We start from the raw sequence: 20,953 nt of genomic DNA, 5'->3' as shown, positions 1-20,953 counted from the left end.
GATATTGAGGATAAAGATCAATTTATTACAGTTCTTAGGAAACCCTTCAATAATTACATGTCAATCGCAGACTGAATTACCAATAATTACAAATACACAGGTTTTAAAAGAAATATGTACACAAAGTTCTTACAATAAATATTTCAATATAGTGCTGCATAGCGAATGAATTGTGTGTTATCAAGTGTTAGGCCTGTATTTTGCTAATCTCTCAAACACACATTAAAGCGTCTTCTAAGATTCATATGTACCAGGACAGACTAACAGCAGCTATTTAGTGAACATCTGTATAAACTCTTAAGGTGTACAGTACAATGCATAACACCGATTTAAAAAAAATGCGTTTTCCCAGCCTTTAAAATTTCCGCTGTCGTGCAAAATTCGCAAATAAACAGGAGTGGCCGGAACAGTGTTTATTTTGTTTTTCTATATTATATATATATATATATATATATTACACTCACATACACACACACACACACATAAAAATCTTTAACGTTTTAAAGCATCAAAATGTACATAATGCACATGGCCCGTGGCTTAATATTTTCTGGCATTAGTGACCCCGCACCTATACAAATATTAAAACAATTTGAAAAGTGGATTTACTGCACCGCAACATTATACTCACTATATCAGATTGCCATAACTAATAGTACAGTATAAACAAACATTTTGATCAATTTCTTTTGCGCGTATAAACGGATATAACGCACATTTTCCACAAGGAAGCTATTTAAAGTGGCATTTGAACGCCTATTATTACCAGCGTAACACAGAGACGGAAGAAAAAAAAGTGTCGGTCTCAATCACCCTCGAATAAATACTTCCATCATTAAAATTAATTTCAAGCATATTCATCACCCTGTCGGTTTTCACAAGTCAGCATCACACATTCTGCTGCTGTACGTGGTGTTGATCCTCCCCGGAGTCTTTGCACGAGGAAAATCTCGGTCGTCCAGAGTGTCTCTGGAGTACGGGACGCTGCTGGCATCGCTCCTGGTCCTGCTGATGTTAGGCACCTCGATCCTCCGGGGCACTGCCGCTCTGTTGTGGAAGTAAGTGGTTTTGCTGTCCGATCGTCTCTCTCCCCGGTTCCACCCGCCGCAGCAAGAGCACATTCCGGTTAGCAGGGCTGCCCCACTGAGAACTTCCATGATGCCGCCGATGAAACCCAGAACAATGCAATATCCCGGTGTAATGCTCTGGGTCACTGATGGGATGGTTGTTATGATGTGCGTGTACCACGAAATGGGAATCAAAGTCATGACACCAGAGAGGAATATAAAGATACCCCCAATTCCTGCGATTATCCAGTTTGGCCGATCTCTCCAACATCTAACTCCAGCTGTGGCCACTGCAATGCCCAGCAGTGTGACCAGAAGAGATGCGACCATCAAGCCCTTGGCGACTGGGATTATCTGTTGGCTGAAGTAAGTTACGTCTGGCTGGCTACACGTTACCGTGGTGGTAATCGTGGAAGCTTGGCATATATCCCAGATCCCCTGCTGAAGTATCACATCGGAGGCTTTATTCGGAATGCTACCGAGTACTCTCCAGTTCGGAGCTACAGTGCTGGTCAGATCCAGCACCAAGCCACAGGGAGCAAAAACCATCCCAAATATATGTAGACCCGGCGTGCGCATGGCGTTCAGCAGCAGTTTCAGGCAAATTAACAAAAGGTGCAGGCAGGTTCAGAAGCAAATGCCGACAAATCCTCTCCTCAAAGCTTAAAAACTTCTAGGGGGAGGTGCCGTGTGTTGTGGGTAGGCATCATGTGTCCTTTGGAATTTATGCAGGGAGAGTCGGGTTACAAGTCAACTGTGTTACGCTTTTTATTTAACGTGGGACACCAAACTATTGAAAAATGTGTGTTTAAGATTAAACCTGACCAAAACAGTTCGCGATGATACTCATAAAAGTATTTCTAGATGAAATGTTACCATGACTGCTGATAACGTGGGTAAAGCAGTAAAAATAAAGGTAAAAAAATTTAGGTCTACATCAAAATCAAAATTTAAAGGAACGTTTCTAAACCTCTCCATTGGCCTGAGTTGCTTGGCATGTTAGGACAGAATGCTAGCCCTGATCAAGTTAACCCGTAGTAGCACCGCACAGCAAAGTGTTAAAGGTGGTGCATATTCTGATCTGCCTGTTATGCAAATATGTGCAGAGGAACCGAAAGAAGTGAATTGTAATCTGATCTGAATAAAAGTATCAACCGAGCAATAAGTGAGTAAGCATCATTTTTCAAATAAAAGAAGAGGACATTCAGAAATCTGCTGTTACCTATTTCAAGACCTTTCTACTTACTCTACACACATTCTCACCATGTTCTCTCTCTTGTCCCGGCCTCAGTGGTGACATAAAGCCAACTAATCGTTTTCCGCGAGTAAGCAATGATCGTGCTCTATTGATTTGAAGCTGAACCTGAAAAATCTGGTTCTTAAACAGTAGGCTGCATCCACTTATTTTAATACTTAAATTGGGGGTCGGAGAGGGAATCCAAAGAGGAAAAATGAAGCCTATCACCGATTTTTGGTAAGTTACTTTCAAATTCAGTACCAATATTTAGCTTACCCCTATTCCAAACAGATGGACTACTGAGTAAGTCAACTAAGCAGAATCCGAATAGTTTTTTTTATATTTTTATAACTTCATACTTCTTAAATGCACGAGAATGAATCTCACGGAAGTGACGTTTGAACTTTTTATTGGCAGAAAATTCCTAGCGATGCATTGATCAAATCCGTCTTTGTATTTCTGGGTACAAAAGCTCAATCCGTCACTAATATTGGCAGCGCGAACTGTCTGTCGCGTTATCAATGAGATAGCAATAGACAATAGACATGAAGAGCATTTAGAAAGTAATGTAGAAAAGTGAAAACTTTTATTATGTAACGCACATATATACTCAAAAGAAACAATAGCCAAATGTATACCTGGGGTGCGTTTCGTGGGGATCTCAGAGGGCATACTATGCCTTAATGAACTAATTTTCACCACACAGGTGCTTAATTGTTGAAGCTGCTTTAGAAATGAAGAATTGCAGACTATAGTAAATAATACAAAATGGTAATATACAGTAACATTGTGTCTTTCCATGGCTCGGACGGAAACTTGAGTGAGTGGCCAAAAGCAGTAAATTTTTCCAAATTTACGCTTGGCGAATGCATAATGTCTGGCAACCCTGCAAAGAGCAGAAGATCAGGAAAAGTTTCGACGTGCCAGATGAAACCTGGAAGCTGGTATTCCCGTTCATGTAGACTGAAGATTGCATCTCAGGACATTCTTTGGTTGTTGTATCAGCTTACAGAAGAATGTCAGTGAATACTTGTTTTTTTGGATGGAATGAATATTTTGTTTTGCTTTGAATATCTGTGTTACCTTGGCTCGTCCCTCGTGTAATATATCAGATACAAACCTGACTTGTCATCTACTAGACAGTTCTTCCTATAGCCTGAACTTGTTGGACCTTTCTGACTTGCAGATGGTGTTAAGACTCACTACAAGTGTATTTACTTATACTGGCCAGTGCTGAGCACTGGGTTTACCCGACAGCCACGTTAGGGTGTAGTAATGCTGCTGTGTGTGGTGTGGGAAAGGAAGCACACTGCAAACCAGGTGCTCCTTGCTCTCTTTAGTGGGGGGCTCTCATGGGGGCCGGCAGCTCATCACATAAAGAACTGTGTTCACCTTTACTGCACAGGGCTTTTAAAGTCGGCAGGGACTGAGTGCTGATTGGTTGATACACATACAGTACCACTCCAATGTCATCCTTCTACAATATTCATGCTGGACAATGTCCCTTCCCATGGATCACAGCATTCCACAGATTGGTCTAAAAAAGCTGGGAAGGTGACTGAATTATGATCTGGCTCCATTCATTGCCTGACTTAACCTACATTGAGAACTACTCGGCCTTACTGAAGTATGAAATTAACCACAGCGGCAAGCAGTACACCACTGAGCAGCGTCTGGGAGGCAGTCCTAGCTGCCTCAGCTAATATAGGTTGGGATCAAATCAAAAACTTTAATGTGCTAAAGTGGACTGTATAGAGCAGCCAGTAGTTCATTATTCCTTATATAAATTGAATAAACAGGACTGTTTTTTATTATTATTTCTGTTGATGCTGAAAAGAGAAAAATCCACTCAATGTCTGATTGCCTAATAATTGCACACATTGATAATCAAGGTGATTTTCTTTTATATGTGTTTTCTCTCTAAATAAATTTACTAGGAGCAAAAGAAAACTTCTGAATTCACCTTTATAATCTTACCCAACTTTTGCTAAAATCTCCAGGAATAGTTCTGCACACAGTGTATTTGTTTTCTGTATAATGTACAGTAGAATTGCTTCCCCTTTTTTCAGTGTAATTTTCATGAAAGATATCTGTCACTGGAATTATGTGATATATTTTATAATGTATGCTGACTGTAACTACTGTTTATATAATTGCGGATCCATTTCTGAAATATCAAATGTCACTTCATTGTTGTTTTACGACTGTCTGACGTTACACAGATATCTGTTATGTCATTTGATTGCTGACATTCAGTGAACAAAACTGAACAATTATTATTCTGTATTCTGCTTGTCAAAATGGTCAAATAAATCTTTGATATGAATATGAAGCGAAGACCCTTCTTTTCACTGGTGTGTTGTTTGCTCTGGAAATTTGTTAGATATTTTGTGAAAATTTAAAATTTATAATGTATCAGACTTATTACTGTTAATAAGGAAATCTGCAAAACTTTTGAAAAGGCTATAGCACAACCGGGTAATGCACTGGAGCTGAAATAATGGTTTATATTTACCCTTTTTGATAATAGTACTGCAGAATTTATTTTTATATTTAAAATAAGACATAACCACACCGGCCATATATAGAGCTTAGTGTTAGTAAAGTGGGATACAAATTTGGTTTTTGTAGTTGTATGTTTTGTTACATTAATGTATGTTACCCCTTGTCCTTAAAATGCGTCTTCATGGGGAGGAGAAGGTTTAATGCACAAATTGTCCATTGTCCCTTGGGCTACTCATTCAATCTCTTCATAGCGGATAGTGTGCATAATCTGTGAAGACAGAAATGGACTCTGTTGGAGAGGAAAAGGTTTAACATACAAAATATATGGTCCACATTTTCTTTCAGTTTTATTCTTTTGCAGTCTCCATATAATGCGTAGTGTGAGAAAAATTTGGTTACATTTGATCATTGTTTTGGTACTTAAATGCACGTAATACCTCAGCCCGGTCGAATTATTGAATCTGAACTGCACAGGTAGTGCCGGCCGGGCGAATCACAGTAGTAAATTAATGCCCGAGTATAACATTTAATTCTAAATAATGTTACTCACCTGAAACTATGAAAGCAAAGAAATTGCTCCAGATCACTTACACAACAACAGTCCTTCAGGCTGTTGGTCAGGGATCAAATACCAAAGTGATTTACTGATGCAATGCCCTTGTAGTGCAGTCATATTTTACATTCCTGTGTAATCTGCTTAAAAGAGATTGTACACAATGACCAGTAAACACTAAATAGGTTAGGGTTTGCCCAGAGGTGTAGTGTTAGATATACACAGGTATACAATATATATCCGCCACTAAAAAAATGTATATATCCACTTAAAATTGTTAGAAATGCGTAAGTCAGAGGAGAAGTGCAATTATAACAGGAGGGGAGACCAGGGTTATTTGGTACTACTATAATTCCTAAGTGAATAGATGGAGTTTTTACGAAAATCGAAAATTATATGAGGTGTCTACATTGCAAGGCTCCACACTCCTCTATCCTCTAGTGGCTCCTGAGTAAGCCGAGGGCATACTGTGGATGTGAAATTTAAAGATGTGTGTTTCACCTGAGGGCTGCTGGGATTGCTGTTAATGCCTTAGACCAGTGCTTCTCAAAGTGTGGTCCGCGGACCACTGGTGGTCCGTGAGCGACCTCTAGTGGTCCGCGAGGGAATTTCTACAAAATATGTGAATTTAGTCAGTGCTACCCAGTATTTTTACCTTCCGCCGTCACATCAGTCACTTAAGTGAGAAAGAAAAAAAATCATATGAACTTTAACTAAAACTAACATGTATGTGGACTGTATGTCGTCCTCACAACCAGAGGTTTTACCTGGATCTTTAAAAAAAATGTAGTTCCAAATAAATAGTTGATTCAGAACATCATAGTTTTGGTCACAATTTTAGAAGATTACAGAACATGCATTTTGTATGACTAGTCATGATGCGTCGACTTGGGGTCCTTTGACATTTCACTTGCCTTCTGGTCTTGCAGACAGAATTTCAGTAAGTCTAACTGGAATACAACCATATATACCAGCAGAATTTCCCAATTCCTGTTGTATGGTGTGAAAGTGACATACAAAAGTGGCTAAAATATACAAGAAACCATTAAGGTAAACATAACATGGTAATAGTTATTTTTATGTTTATAACTTTTGTAATTACTGTTCTTCAGACTTCAATCATCCAACCCATAAGTCCCAACACCTCAGTACTCCGCCAACATATCGACAGCTTTTCAAAACCCAAATTAACCCCACCCTCTACCCACCCACCACAACTGTCAACATCAAAATATACCTCCATATCACCCACCCCTACCGCCTCACCACAATATCTACCCCAACATACCCTTCCACCCCAACTACCCCGCTATCTACATTTAATCAGCTTTGGCAACTAAAAGTTTGTTGACAACATTTTTCTCTCTGTGTTTGTTAATTTGATACATTCTTATGTCCTGCCAGATACCAACAGGACTGAGGAGAAAATATCGAAAAGGTCATGTGAAACATTTTTCCAACAATATTTTCAGATCCACTGGCTGGAAAGACAAATTGGAAAGGGAAGAATGCAAAAATGTGTTTCAAGGAAACATAAAATTCCCATTCAATTTGTAAATTTTAATTGAATTTGAATTAATATGGAATTTCAAAGTAATTAATATATGCAGGTTTTAACAATGCAGCTTAATATTTCAATACAAATAATGCATAAACATATTAACATAAACTATCATTTGTTGTACAAATGCCACGTGATTCAGAATGACAAAATGCAACATTTGAAATGTCACCTATAGAATATAAATCTCCAATTCTAGCTATAATGACTGCAGTGTGCAACCAAATAAACACCTGAAAATGTTTTTCTACATTGAAAGTTAAACTAGTTCCTCACGCTTCACATGATGTCACTGTACACCTGAGTCATACATCTTTTGCTGTGGATGCCGACCCTTTGGCCTACTGGAACGAAAACCAAATGAGCATTCCTCAGCTAACACAACTTGCCTGCAAATATCTTGCTATACCAGCTTTTTCTGTACTTGTTAAGAGGCTCTTTTGTGAAGCTTTAAACTTATTCAGACCAGAATGCTGCAATCTAAATCATAAAGGTTTCAAAGATCTTTTGCCGATTAAATGTAACAGTATTGAACAATGACTCATATGTATCGATTTTTGCTATAGCGCTATGGTTGAACTGAAAGATAAAACCTATACTTGTACTACACATAAGAAAATAGGAGTAACTACATGAATTAATGTAATTCTTTTTGCCATATATACTGTACTTTCATTTGATTTCCATGATAAAAATTAAACACATTCTTAATCAGTAAAGATAAAAATAATATACTTGACACTTGACTCAAAACCTATAGGAACTTCAGGAATATCATAAAAAATACTGGATCATTCAACTTTAATTCAACGAATGGCCTTTGCATCACCATTTGTGCCAGAAGTTGACAAGCTGAATACATTTGCTGAGTCCAGGCCTGAGGCTATGTGACACATCTGGCCTTCTGCTATCTGGGTGTTAACAAGAGTTATACTTTGCTAATCTCCCAAAAACACATTCTAGCGTCTGTTAAAAGACTACAACCATTCAAGTCAAGGAACACAACAGACTTACAGCAGCTGTTAATGTTTATTTGTATAAAGTATCTTAAGAATATGCATTATATTGTCCAGCTTTGATTTAAAAAACAAGGCATTCTATCATTCCTCAGACTAGTACTGTCGCGAAAAATTCACAAATCAACGGGGTTGGCCGGAACTGTATATTTACACTTTAACATTTTTAAAACACCATATATAATATATTCTTTTCTGGCATTAATGACCCCGCACCCAAATGTATACAGCAATTTAAAAGGTGGACTTACAGCGTAACCTTGTACTTGCTGCATCAGACTACTGTAACTAGGCTTGATAACTACAGTAAAACAGTAAACATTTTTGACATTTGTTTTGCCTGTAATACACATGTTTCCTATGAGGAAGATGTTAAAAGTGGCCTTCGACAGCTACGAAACCAGCATAACACAAAGACAGACAGAGGAAACAAACTGTCAGTCTCGCAATCACCCCCAAAGAATATTTCCATCATTAAAATGAATTTTAATGGAACTTGTTACCCTGACGGTTTTCACAAGTCAGCGTCGCCCATTTTGCTGCTGTACGTGGTGTTGATCCTCCCTGGAGTCTTCGCCCGAGGAAAATCCCGGTCGTCCAGAGTGTCTCTGGAGTACGGGACGCTGCTGGCATCGCTCCTGGTCCTGCTGATGTTAGGCACCTCGATCCTCCGGGGCACTGCCGCTCTGTTGTGGAAGTAAGTGGTTTTGATTTTTGAACGTCTCTCTCCCCGGTTCCACCCGCCGCAGCAAGAGCACATTCCGATTACCAGGGCTGCCCCACTGAGAACTTCCATGATGCCGCCGATAAAACCCAGAACGATGCAATATCCCGGTGCGATGCTCTGGGTCACTGAAGGGATGGTTGTTATGACGTTCGTGTACCACGAAATGGGAATCAGAGTCATGACACCAGAGAGGAATATAAAGATACCCCCAATTCCTGCGATTATCCAGTTTGGCCGATCTCTCCAACATCTAACTCCAGCTGTGGCCACTGCAATGCCCAGCAGTGTGACCAGAAGAGATGCGATCATCAAGCCCTTGGCGACTGGGATTATCTGTTGGCTGAAGTAAGTTACGTCTGGCTGGCTACACGTTACCGTGGTGGTAATCGTGGAAGCTTGGCATATATCCCAGATCCCCTGCTGAAGTATCACATCGGAGGCTTGATTCGGAATGCTACTGAGTACTCTCCAGTTCGGAGCTACAGTGCTGGTCAGATCCAGCACCAAGCCGCAGGGAGCAAAAACCATCCCAAATATATGTAGACCCGGCGTGCGCATGGCGTTCAGCAGCAGTTTCAGGCAAATTAACAACAGGTGCAGGCAGATTCTTGAAGTAAATGCCGACAAATCCTCTCCTCAAAGCTGAAAAACTTCTAGGGGGAGGTGCCGTGTGTTGTGGGTAGGCATCATGTGTCATTTGGAATTTATGCAGTGAGAGTCAGGTTACAAGTCAACTGTGTCACGCATTTTAACTTGGGAGACAGAACTATTGAATATTGTGTTTTAAGCTCCAGTACTGAAATATACTGTAAAGTATGGCCTAAAAATGAAACCTACCTAAATCAGTTAGTGAAAGTGAAATTGCTGGATGAAATGTTACGATGTCTGCCGATAACGTGGGTAAAGCAGTAACATGAGTTAACAACAACTTTTAAATTAAAAATTAAATGTTTAAGGCTACATCAAGCTGTTCTATCGATCTGAGTTGCCTGTCATGAGAGGACAGAATGCTAGGCCTGATCAGATTAAACTTGTCAAGGGACTGTGAAGCAAAATGTTAAGAGTGGTGCACATCTTAACGCAGGGGTGGCCAATCTTATCTGCAAAGGGCCGGTGTGTGTGCAGGTTTTTGGGGTAACCTTTAGGTCAGCTGTTCAAACCCAGGTGTGAGGACTCTTCAGCCAATCAGTCCTCTGATTAGTGACCTAATTAGGGAGTTGCAGTGAGAACCTGCACACACACCGGCCCTTTGTGGATAAGATTGGCCAACCTCACTCTAACCTGTTATGCAAAAAAAGTACAGAGAAACCGAAAGAAGCACATTGTAATTTGATCTGAATAAAAGTATCAACTGAGCAATAAGTAAGTGTTTTGTAACAACATTCAATAAATATCAGATTTAAATGCCTCGATCCGACATAACGATAAAATTATGTTTATGGTGGCCACGTGTTACTACAGTAAGTCCCTCAGTGTCCCCAGCTGATCTGCCGCGCATTGCAGAAACAGTCCGCAGGCCCCATATATAGCGTGATTTTCGTGTACATGCATACTGTACACAGGAAGACCTTACCAACGTTAAATGTACCAATAATAAAGTATATTCTACATTATTACTGTCCCCACTAGAATGAAAGGGATTCTGAGATGAATTTACCATAATTCTCAAGAGATGATGGTGTAATGATAAAATATCATGCATGAAGGGATAACAGAACAATGTAAATTGTACCTTTAAATGCCCTTCAAAGGATGAGGGAATTATAAAAAAAACATAGTTACACATGTTTTGGTGACTGAGGTAAACCACAGCTACAGAGGGACTACTGTACGGGCCACTGTACTGTTCTGTACTGAATAATTCATTCCCAGAACATATTATAACCAGTGTTGTGGTCAGTACTCAAAAAAGTAATGTTACACGTTACTCGCTATGCATTACTTTACTTAACTGCTCCCCGCAGAAAGTAATGTTACACTACTTGTTACTTTTGCATTATTTTGCAATGATACATTGCTTTATTCGATTGCCAGTTACTAATGGCCTGTGTCATTAAACCTTACACCCATATATAAGCATACCAGTTTTAATAAGGATAACATTTAAAAAATGTTTCTTTAATAAAGTAAAGAAAGGTAACAGAACAGTTGCAGAGCAGGTAAAGACCAGTCAAACAAGCACTTCACAGAACAAGACTCGGCTGCATATTTCATGCCTTTTAAACAGGCCAGTCAAGGCTGCACTGACAATGGGCTATAAACCTCAAAGTAAAACTACGTCAATATACAAAATAACAATAGCTGGACTTTGTAACACCACTTAGTGTAAATATAAATCACACTCCCCACAACCAAAAAATATAGATAAATAAAATAATAGACTGGCCTTTTTGTAATACTATAAGATCAGGACAAATGTAAATGAGAAAAACATATTTAAATGGCAAGCGGGCTGCATTTAACATGCCAAATAAAGTGATTAAACTCAGTAAAGTTGCTTATTTATTAGTAAACCTGTGATTATATCTCATTAGGAAGAGTCTCTCATATTGTTTGACAGACAATCTATTTCTCCTTGGAGTTTACACCAGGTTGCCCAGACTGACAAGCCTCTCCACTGCAGCGCTAGATGGCGTCGCAGTCTTGAATTTCAACAATACAGCCTTTATTGTAGGGAAATGACTCAGGTCCTCCATCTTCGAACCCAACTTCAAGTATTCAATGACTTCAGTGTCATAATCAAAACAGTCTGTTTCACCATCAAAAGTGCGGAATTCGTGAATAGAACTGCTACTGCAGGCAGGTTGATTGGGTTCTGCGCCAAGCTCATCATAAGGGGATAAGCACGACACTCGGTGGCCAGCAGTGTCCTGCGGGCTTCTCCCCTTCCCGTTTCCCTTAGCCGCCGCATTTTAAACATCGGCTGTATGAAATGCACTTGCACTGATTCGTTGGTGTCACATTTACACATTACTCTGGCATATTTAAAGCAGATAACGTATATGACTAAAGAGTCATATTTTCCACATCATACATATATCTCATTGACATGTGTCACATTTACACATTACTCTGGCATATTTAAAGCAGATAACGTATATGACTAAAGAGTCATATTTCCACATCATACACATATCACATCGACATTTTTTCTCTCGCAAGTGGTTTATCGCAACTATTAAGCAATTCACTGTTGCGAAACCCCTTCAGCCACTTATCGGCTAAACAATGACGCAAAACTCATATTGTAAGGCTTTGTAATTATTTACGTGTCGAGATAAGGCAAAAGGATTCACACATGTCACAAAGTTGTGTTACTGTCTTCATATAAGAGAATGTCCTATATGCTTCAGTACGGACTACTACGGAGAGCTTTTGGGGAAAATATATTAGACAAATGTATAAGTGAACCTACAGTGTTGACTCCTATCAACCTCATGGACTAAAGATTTGATATACTGTGACTCTGACACATTTGTAGAGGTGTGTACATTCCAGGGGCGTCGGTAATTGGGGGAACATGTCCACCCCAATATCGGCAGAACTCCCCCCCCCCCCACACACACACCTTCCTTCCAAGTTAATAAATAAATACACAATCATCAGCACATTCCTTCTCTTTCATTATGAGTCCGCAAGCCACTGAGGCCATTTTGCTATGCTTTCAGAGTGCAAGAGCAAAGCCTAATGGAGATTGTAGTCATGTATCAGACAAAATCATTTATCATATGGACCCGTTATTTTTTAATTCAGCAATGTTTGGTTATGAAACTACTCTTATGATGTTACTCTTGTATTAAATGAGCAGTATGAGATGACAACAGCGATAAGAAACACCTAAGAGTGGCTCAGACCAACCTTACAAAAGAATATCTCACGAAAGATATGTACAGGGGTATCTGTTTACTAACAGATTATAGTGCGTGGGGTTTGAATTCAATAGAGGCCACCAGGATGAAGCAGCACACAATGCTCCACACAACGAAATCGACTCATGTGCTATTCAGTGGTTCAGTTTTGCATCTGAGCAGGCAGGTGGCCACAAAGATCATTGGAGGCTGAAGAGGGACCAAAGCCTCAACCTGTGTTTTGGACACTTGCTCTGCAATTCTTGTTTGGATTTAATGCAGTTCACTTGTGCTACAGCCTATTTTATTTCCCCCATTTTTACAGGGACATCATCAATGTAGAAAGACTCCTACAAAAAAAACAAGTTAATAAATCACCAAATTCCAGTTAAGCACCAACGTTTTTCTGTGTTGATGGTTACTCTTTCTTCTGTTTTGTAGTGCTTCTATGTGTATGAGTAGGCCGTATTAGTATGCGTATTATTAATGTTTGAGATTCATAATAATTCAGTAGTTACTTTGCAAACTAGTGCTGAAGTACTTGAGAATGGTCTTGGTCTCGAGACTTGGGAAAATGGAAACCTGAAAAGCCATACAGGAGAAGCCAGTCCAGCCAGTCTTCAACCCACAACTGGAGAGTTTACAGTCTATGAGCCTCACATTCAACCCAGTGAGCTATGAGGCAGCCCAGGAAGTAAGGAAAACACACTAGGGCTAAAGGGCTATGAGACAGAGACCGGGGGAAAGTGGGATGAGCAGCAATGCCTACTGCCCGAAAGTGAAAGAGAAATAAGAGGCAGGGTCGGGCGGGCACCAGACACGGCTACAATCAACAAAAAGCAAGTAGATGGACTAACAGACCCAGGAATTCAAGCAGAAGGGGAGCAAAGACTGACAGGGTGAAGTAGACGAAGGAAGTAAAGCAGGGAAAAAAACTTGAGGACCAGGGACATGGGATGGGGACCTAGACAGAGTATAGGAGACAAAAGGGAAGGGCAAACACAGGACTTTTTGGGGCAGTAAACCAGGAAACAAAGGACGAAGGGACCAGGACAGAACAGACTGAGGTTTAAGGGACATTGGCGGGTTAGCAAAACAAAGACGAGTCACAGAGGGACTGCTGCAGACCTAAATTAACCTTGGGCGACACTGCAGTGTCAATGACGGCCTCAGGTGGTGCTGCAGAGGCATCAACAGCAGACAACGAGGCGGGCACTTACAGGAAGATGGGCTCTGAGGGCACTGCACGGCTGGGGACAACCTCAGGCAGTGCTGTAAAGGCCAAAACAGCCTCAGGAGGTGCTACAGCGCTGATGATGGACTCTGAGGACACTGCAGGGGTGAAGACGGACTCTGGGGGCACTGAGAAGAAGACGACATGATGAGCAGGCCCCTGTGGGCCGGACATGGAAAGCTTGGCCGGACCAGGAGCAGGACCATGCTGGCTGGAGTCGAGAAGCTCGGGAAGAGCAGGAGTGACACTCGGTGTGCCAGACTTAGGAAGCTTTGGCGGAGCAGGAGCAAAACCTTATGGGCCGGGCTCTGGAAGCTTGGGTGAAGCAGGAGTAGGACATTGTGGGCCCTTGTGGGCCCTTGTGGGCCAGACTCTGTAACTCAGGACGCCCCTTCTGGACTGGACTCAGGTGACTCGGGGTGAGAAGAAGAGGACCCCTGCAGGGCGGGTTCTGCAAGTTGGGGTGAACCAGGTATAGTCTGCTTCCTCCACTTCCTCTTGTTGGGAGGGGGGCCTGGTGAAGCACTCAGCGGAGGTGAGGAAAAACTCCTGTCCTCCTCAGGACCAGGAACAGCCAGGAAAGCCTCTACTGGGCTAGAGACTCTGGCTGGGCGGCAGTGACCTCCCCAGGGTAGGAATTTGGAGACACAGCAGGCTCCCCTGGGCAGGAAACTGGAGACACGGCAGGATCCCCTGAGCAGGAAGCTGGAGACATAGCGGACTCTCCTGGGAAGGAATCCGAAGGCTCAGGTGCGATTGCAGTGTTCTCCGGGCAAAGATTGGACTAAATATGTCTCCCTACCTCATTTAGACATTTGCACAAGCACAGGGACTGGAGGAAGCGCTGTGTCTCAGACAGGCTGTTCCAAATCGCCTGAAAGGTGGAGAGTTCACTCACCAGGGTATCAACTAGGTCAAAAACTGGAGAGGAGGTGAGGGTTATAGATCCCAGCATGAGGGGTGTCTCAGAGACAGTCATTCTGTGATGGCAGGGCATGGCGCAGGCAGAAAAAGGAGTGACGATCAACTGACGGCTCCAAGGCAAAGGGGTTTATAGATGAAACTGAACTGAACACACTGGGGAAGACCACAAAAGTAAAGGGACCATGATGGGTACAAAACACACCGGCTAAAGAAGGAACAAATGAAGAAACTACAAAGTAACAAAACACTGGGATCAGGACCAGGAAAGCAGACTAGAAAACATAGGAGACACTAAAGGTTAACAATGCTAGGACATCTAGGACCATAACAATACATGAAACATAATTAGACAGAGCAAAAGCTGAGAACACCTAAAACAGGAAAACGATGATAAATAATACACACTAGGGAAACTGAAAACAATGAATACAGGTGAGGCTAGTCTTCAGCCAGCCTGAAACCCTGACGACCGGAGGCTTTACAATCCATTCATATCACGCAACCTATTGAGCTATGTGGCGGTCCAGGGAACATGGAAAACACACTAGGGCTAAAGGGCTATGAAACAATGACCAACAATGCCCAAAACTGGGAAGAAAGTTGTAAATGACAGAGACTTGGAAAGAACATATTTGTGACATGAATGGTTTTTACATTAAACGAAGTTAATGTTTTAGAAGATGAGAGTAGGTATTAGTTTTCATTTGTCAAGTAATCATGTTTGTGTATTCAATTTCAGACATCCTGTTGCTTGTCTGATTGAATAAAACAATGCTTAATCCTTCCATCCATTTTCCAAACTGCTTATCCTACTGGGTCGTGGGGGATCTGGAGCCTATCCTGGAAGCAATGGGCACCAGGTAGGGAACAACCCTGGATGGGGGGCCAGCCAATTGCAGGGCACACTCACACACCTATGGGCAATTTAGCAAGTCCAATTAGCCTCAGCATGTCTTTGGACTGTGGGGGGAAACCAGAGTACCTGGTGGAAACCCCATGACAACATGGGGAGAACATGCAAACTCCACACACATGTGACCCAGGCGGAGACTCGAACTCGGGTCCCAGAGGTGTGAAGCAACAGTGCTAACCACTGCACCACCATGCCGCCCCTGCTTAATCCTAAATATATATTTACATCCTCACTATTGTTTGCACTTTCATTTCTGAATCACACTACACTTGCTTTGCAAGATCACAATTCGATTTTAATATATGACTGATAAATCCACAAAATAATTACAAGCTGATAATTAAGAATGAGTGAGAATTACAGTAGGCCTACGTTTATGTCAAAGACTGAGGGTGCGGATTTGGCCCAGAGTTAAACCGGCGGTGACATAAATGTGAAAGATCTGACGCTGACTTACTATTGAACTGGAGCAGGAAAGCGAATCTGATCTCGGCGTTCGGAAAACCTCAGGTTCAGCCATTTGTGCCAGAAGTGGCCAAACTGGATCGGTTTGCTGGGTCCAGGTCTGAGGCTATGTGACACATCTGGCCCGAATCTGGACCAGATACCTTTTACTATCTGGGTGTTAGCAAGAGTTATATTTTGCTAATCTCCTAAAAACACAGCATCTGTTAAAAGACTATGAGACATTCAAGTCAAGGAACACAACAGACTTACAGCAGCTGTTTAGTGTTTATTTGTATAAAGTATCTTAAGAATATGCATTATACTGTCCAGCTCTGATTTAAAAAAAAAATTCTCAGACCAGCATTATCGTGCAAAATTTGGAAATAAACATATGTATATAAATATTCCAGCAATTTAAAAAGTGGACTTACACCATAACCATGTACTCACTGTATGTATCAGACTACTGCAACTACGCCTGATAGAACAGTATAACAGTAAACATTTTTGCAAGTAAAAACCGATTATAACACACGTTTTCCACAAGGATGATGTTAAAAGTGGCCATTGACTCTTAGACAGACATAGGAAACAAATTGTCTTACAATCATCCCCGAAAAATAATTATTTTCATCATTAAAATTCATTTGAATAATAATCGTTGCCCTACTGGTTTTCACAAGTCAGCATCACACATTCTGCTGCTGTACGTGGTGTTGATCCTCCCTGAAGTCTTCGTCTGAGGGAAATCCTGGTCGTCCAGAGTGTCTCTGGAGTACGGGACGCTGCTGGCATCGCTTCTGGTCCTGCTGATGTTAGGCACCTCGATCCTCCGGGGCACTGCCTCTCTGTTGTGGAAGTAAGTGGTTTTGCTGTCCGATCGTCTCTCTCCCCGGTTCCACCCGCCGCAGCAAGAGCACATTCCGATTACCAGGGCTGCCCCACTGAGAACTTCCATGATGCCGCCGATGAAACCCAGAAAAATGCAATATCCTGGTGTGATGCTCTGGCTCTCTGCTGGGATGGCTGTGAAAATGTGCGTGTACCACGAAATGGGAATCAGGGTCATGACACCAGAGAGGAATATAAAAAACCCCCCGATTCCTGCGATTATCCAGTTTGGCCGTTCTCTCCAACATCTAACTCCTGGTGCGGCCACTGCAAAACCCAGCAGTGTGACCAGAAGAGATGCGATCATCAAGCCCTTGGCGATTGGAATTATCTGTTGGCTGAAGTAAGTTGGGTTTGGCTGGTTACACGTTACCTTCCTCGTGGTCGTGGAAGCTTGGCATATGTCCCAGATCCCCTGCTGCAGGATTATATCCGGCGCTTCATTCGGAATGTTCCTGATTATTCTCCAGTGTGGAGCTACAGTGCTGGTCAGGTCCAGCACCAAGCCGCAGGGAGCAAAAACTATCCCAAATATAAGTATACTCGGCGTGCGCATGGCGTACAGCAGCCAGTATCAGGCAAATTTGCAACAGAAGCAGGCTGATGCCGACAGCTCTTCTTTTCAAAGCCTAAAAACTTCTAGGGGAGGTGCCATGTCTCGTGGGTAGGCTTCATGTGTCGCTTGGAATTTATGCAGGTCGTGTTACAAGTCGACTATTATCACACTTTTTAATTTTGGAGACCAAACTAGCAAAACTTGTTTTAAGCTTCAATACCAAAATATAATGTCTGATCGACCGAAATGAGTTTGAGAAAATGACACACAGAAAAGTATTACCGGAAGAAATGTTTAATCTTTAAAAAATAAAAGTAAAAATATTTAAGCCTACCCCAACATGAAAATTAAAAGGAAACATTTAAGGAACATTTCTAAACTTCTCCATTGGCCTGAGTTGTTTGCATTGTGAGGACAGAATGCTAGGCCTGATCAAGTTAATCCCATAAGGGCACCACACAGCACAGTGTTAAGTGAGGTGTATACTCTGATCTGCCCGTAATTCCCACCATGCTGTCTATTATTGCTCTTCCGGGAGGGTGACAGAAAGCCACCTAACCCTTCATGGTCAGTGGGCGTGACCACGTTTCACTGACCTGAAGTGGAACCAGGAAAAATAAATAATGAGATTATCCTTAAACAGTAGCGTCATATGCAAATTTTCTGGGACGGCATTCACAGGGAAACATTAAAATGGGGGGGGGGGGGGGGGGGCATCCAAAGGGGAAAAAAATGAAGGGATTCATCAATATTTTTCTCTTAAATGCACAAGAATATAAATATTTCTTACATTACATAATTATGTATCATTTGCATATTCATGCAATTATGGAAACTAGTAAAATTAAGTTGCATTGGATAGGCTACATGTGTCTGGAAAAAGTGCGGCAAGCGGTTTGTCCTGCAAGACATGAAATTGGGGGATGGGGTATCCCAACCTGTCGCATTACCTCCACAACAGTCCATTAATTGTGGGTCCGCCGACCTGGTAGTGCCATACGGTGTGTACTACACTGTAATGGCAGCACATGACAGAAGCAATGATGCATAGATTTGCTTGAAGACAATGGGTTTTATTGGACCTGCCAAGCTAACAAGAAGCAAAGGGACCATGAGGAGTCAAAACAAAACCAGAAAAAAACAGGCTAAATTAAACACTGGGAAAAATTAGCACCAAAAACTGTGGAAACCAAAGGCAAGAAACATGCAGGAACAAATGCAGGAACAAATGCAGGAACAAATGCAGGAACAAATGCAGGAATCAAAGGCACGGCAAACGAAACTTATGCAATGAGAAAATGAAGAATAAGGGAAGGGCAGGCACTTAAATACACAAATAACGAGGGCTTCAACAAGGGACAGGTCTATTACTAAAACAACCAGAACACTAAGGACTATGATTAACAAGACACAGGTATTTACTACAGGCACTAGGAAAGACTAAAAACAAGGGTACAGAGCATTACTGCAAATAGAGAATAACAACAAAGAGCAAAAACAAGGAACTGTAACAGAAATACACCTATACATAATTATCCAGGGGTATACAAAGAAGCAAATGTTACATTTTAAACATAGCTGAACTCACAACTTGAAGGGAAGCCTTGAGGCAGTACCAAATGTGGTGGCAAGCGACACCTGCTGGCCAAATTGGGAGCTGACTTACAGCGTGAACACCAAGCACGATGTACTGCCAGGACTACAGAGAACAGGGAATATGACGAAGGACAACACAGAACTAGACACAGAAACCAATGAATCCCAGGGACAGGACAGACTGGATTGGGGCATCAAAACTATACAGATGAATCCAGACTGAGAGATAGAGGGAAAAAATACGATTGATTTCTCTGCTGATGCAATTTGAAAGAATTTGTTTCATAGACTTTAAACATATTTTGCACAACCTGCAGTCATGCATTGTTTTTTGTCCTGCATTTTTACCTTTCTGGAAGCATGGCATTGTCTAAAATTTCACAAACATGATTAGCTTTCAAGCAAATATCTCAATATTTGCTACTAAGGAGAATGGACAAGTGTATGGATAAGGAATTAGACATGTTGACTGACACATTGCTTGCGTCGGTGTCAAAAACACACTTGCCTTATAACCGTATTCGTTTTCTACAGGGCCTGTTCTTCACAGGATCGCGAGAGTGCTTCATTGGCGCCCTCTAGTGAACTTTCTTGCAATGAGCACAGGCTGCATTCTACACTAATCACTAATAAAAGCTAAAACAAAACCCGTAATCCAACAATTTAATTAAAATAACATGTGAAAATAAACTACAACTCAATGAGAACTACAAATACTGCTTCCAAAAGTAACTGAAATAAAAACAAACATTGTCGTTTTTAATACTATTTAAAGTAGTGATTTGTTTAACTTTGACAAGACCTGGCACATGTTTTGCCCATTTTCATAATAAATACTGTCTATCCATGTAGGACTGTCTAAAGATCAGACATATAAAATATCTCTAGAAATAAAAGTACTCAAACTAAAATATATATAACATATAAACTAAAAAAATATATTTTTAGAATACAAACTAATAAAGACTAATACAATCATATTAAAAACTATAGCTAAACTTAATTTTAAATAACAACAATATATGAAAATGTCGCATTACTCAGTGTAGAGTCATGGAGGACAAAGTCCATGGATATGGATGAATTTATTCGATAATTTATTTGCCAAAACAAAACAAAAAAATCGCAGAATACAGATGTTTCGAGGCAGAGCGTAGCCTGTCTGTGTAATGGTGCAAATAATGCACATGAGGAAGAGGGAAGGAAACATGTTAAATGACTGTCTTGTAGCGAAATGTTTTTAATTTGATATAACTGTTAATAAATTTGGTTGTGGGTCAGGTTATTGCACATGTTTAAATCCTGTCCTGGTTATTTCTGTCCTGCTTTTGTACACATGTGTGCAATAAAACATGGAGCTAAGTATTGTGTGGGCACATGGGGCGGAACATGCAAAGTCTTTTTTAGGGTTAAAGAAAAACTATACAGGTTTATAAAAACTATACACCAATGCACTACTTGAAGCTACTATGGTAACTTGCTAGCTAATTATAGCTTAGTAAAAACTGGAAATTGGCTGTACTTTATACTGGCATTACTCCTGTCTGTGAATACCTTACCAACCTTTATTACAGGAAGTTAGCACTGGTTAGCACTGTTGCCTCACACCTCTGGGACCCGGGTTCGAGTTTCCGCCTGGGTTACACGAGTGTGGAGTTTGCATGTTCTCCCCATGTCGTCGTGGGGTTTCCTCCGGGTACTCCAGGTTCTTCCCACAGTCCAAAGACATGCTGAGGCTAATTGGAGTTGCTAAATTGCGTGTAGGAGTGTGTGTGAATGGTGTGTGAGTGTGCCCTGCGATGGGCTGGCCCCCCATCCTGGGTTGTTCCCTGCCTCGGGCACATTGCTTCCGGGATAGGTTTGGAAAATGGATGGATG

The 20,953-nt window shown here is 41.3% G+C and overlaps 3 protein-coding genes across 3 annotated transcripts; all 3 read right to left on the bottom strand.

The window, feature by feature from the left end:
• Window positions 1-4: 4 nt before the first annotated feature.
• LOC125745609 (claudin-23-like) lies at window positions 5-1,723 on the bottom strand. The gene has a single exon (XM_049018613.1). The coding sequence runs from the start codon at window positions 1,644-1,646 to the stop codon at window positions 876-878; it is 771 nt and encodes a 256-aa protein (XP_048874570.1). The 5' UTR covers window positions 1,647-1,723; the 3' UTR covers window positions 5-875.
• A 3,098-nt stretch (window positions 1,724-4,821) lies between these two features.
• On the bottom strand, window positions 4,822-9,296 carry LOC125745608 (claudin-23-like). Its single transcript, XM_049018612.1, has 2 exons — window positions 8,443-9,296; window positions 4,822-5,077 (listed from the first exon to the last, which is right to left on the bottom strand). The coding sequence occupies exon 1, from the start codon at window positions 9,222-9,224 to the stop codon at window positions 8,454-8,456; it is 771 nt and encodes a 256-aa protein (XP_048874569.1). The 5' UTR covers window positions 9,225-9,296; the 3' UTR covers window positions 4,822-5,077; window positions 8,443-8,453.
• A 7,009-nt stretch (window positions 9,297-16,305) lies between these two features.
• On the bottom strand, window positions 16,306-17,532 carry LOC125745610 (claudin-23-like). The gene has a single exon (XM_049018614.1). The coding sequence runs from the start codon at window positions 17,477-17,479 to the stop codon at window positions 16,709-16,711; it is 771 nt and encodes a 256-aa protein (XP_048874571.1). The 5' UTR covers window positions 17,480-17,532; the 3' UTR covers window positions 16,306-16,708.
• Window positions 17,533-20,953: the final 3,421 nt, after the last annotated feature.

Source organism: Brienomyrus brachyistius, chromosome 7 (genome assembly GCF_023856365.1).
Source record: "Brienomyrus brachyistius isolate T26 chromosome 7, BBRACH_0.4, whole genome shotgun sequence".
NCBI lineage: Eukaryota > Metazoa > Chordata > Actinopteri > Osteoglossiformes > Mormyridae > Brienomyrus > Brienomyrus brachyistius.
This window is presented reverse-complemented; position numbering and strand designations above follow the sequence as displayed.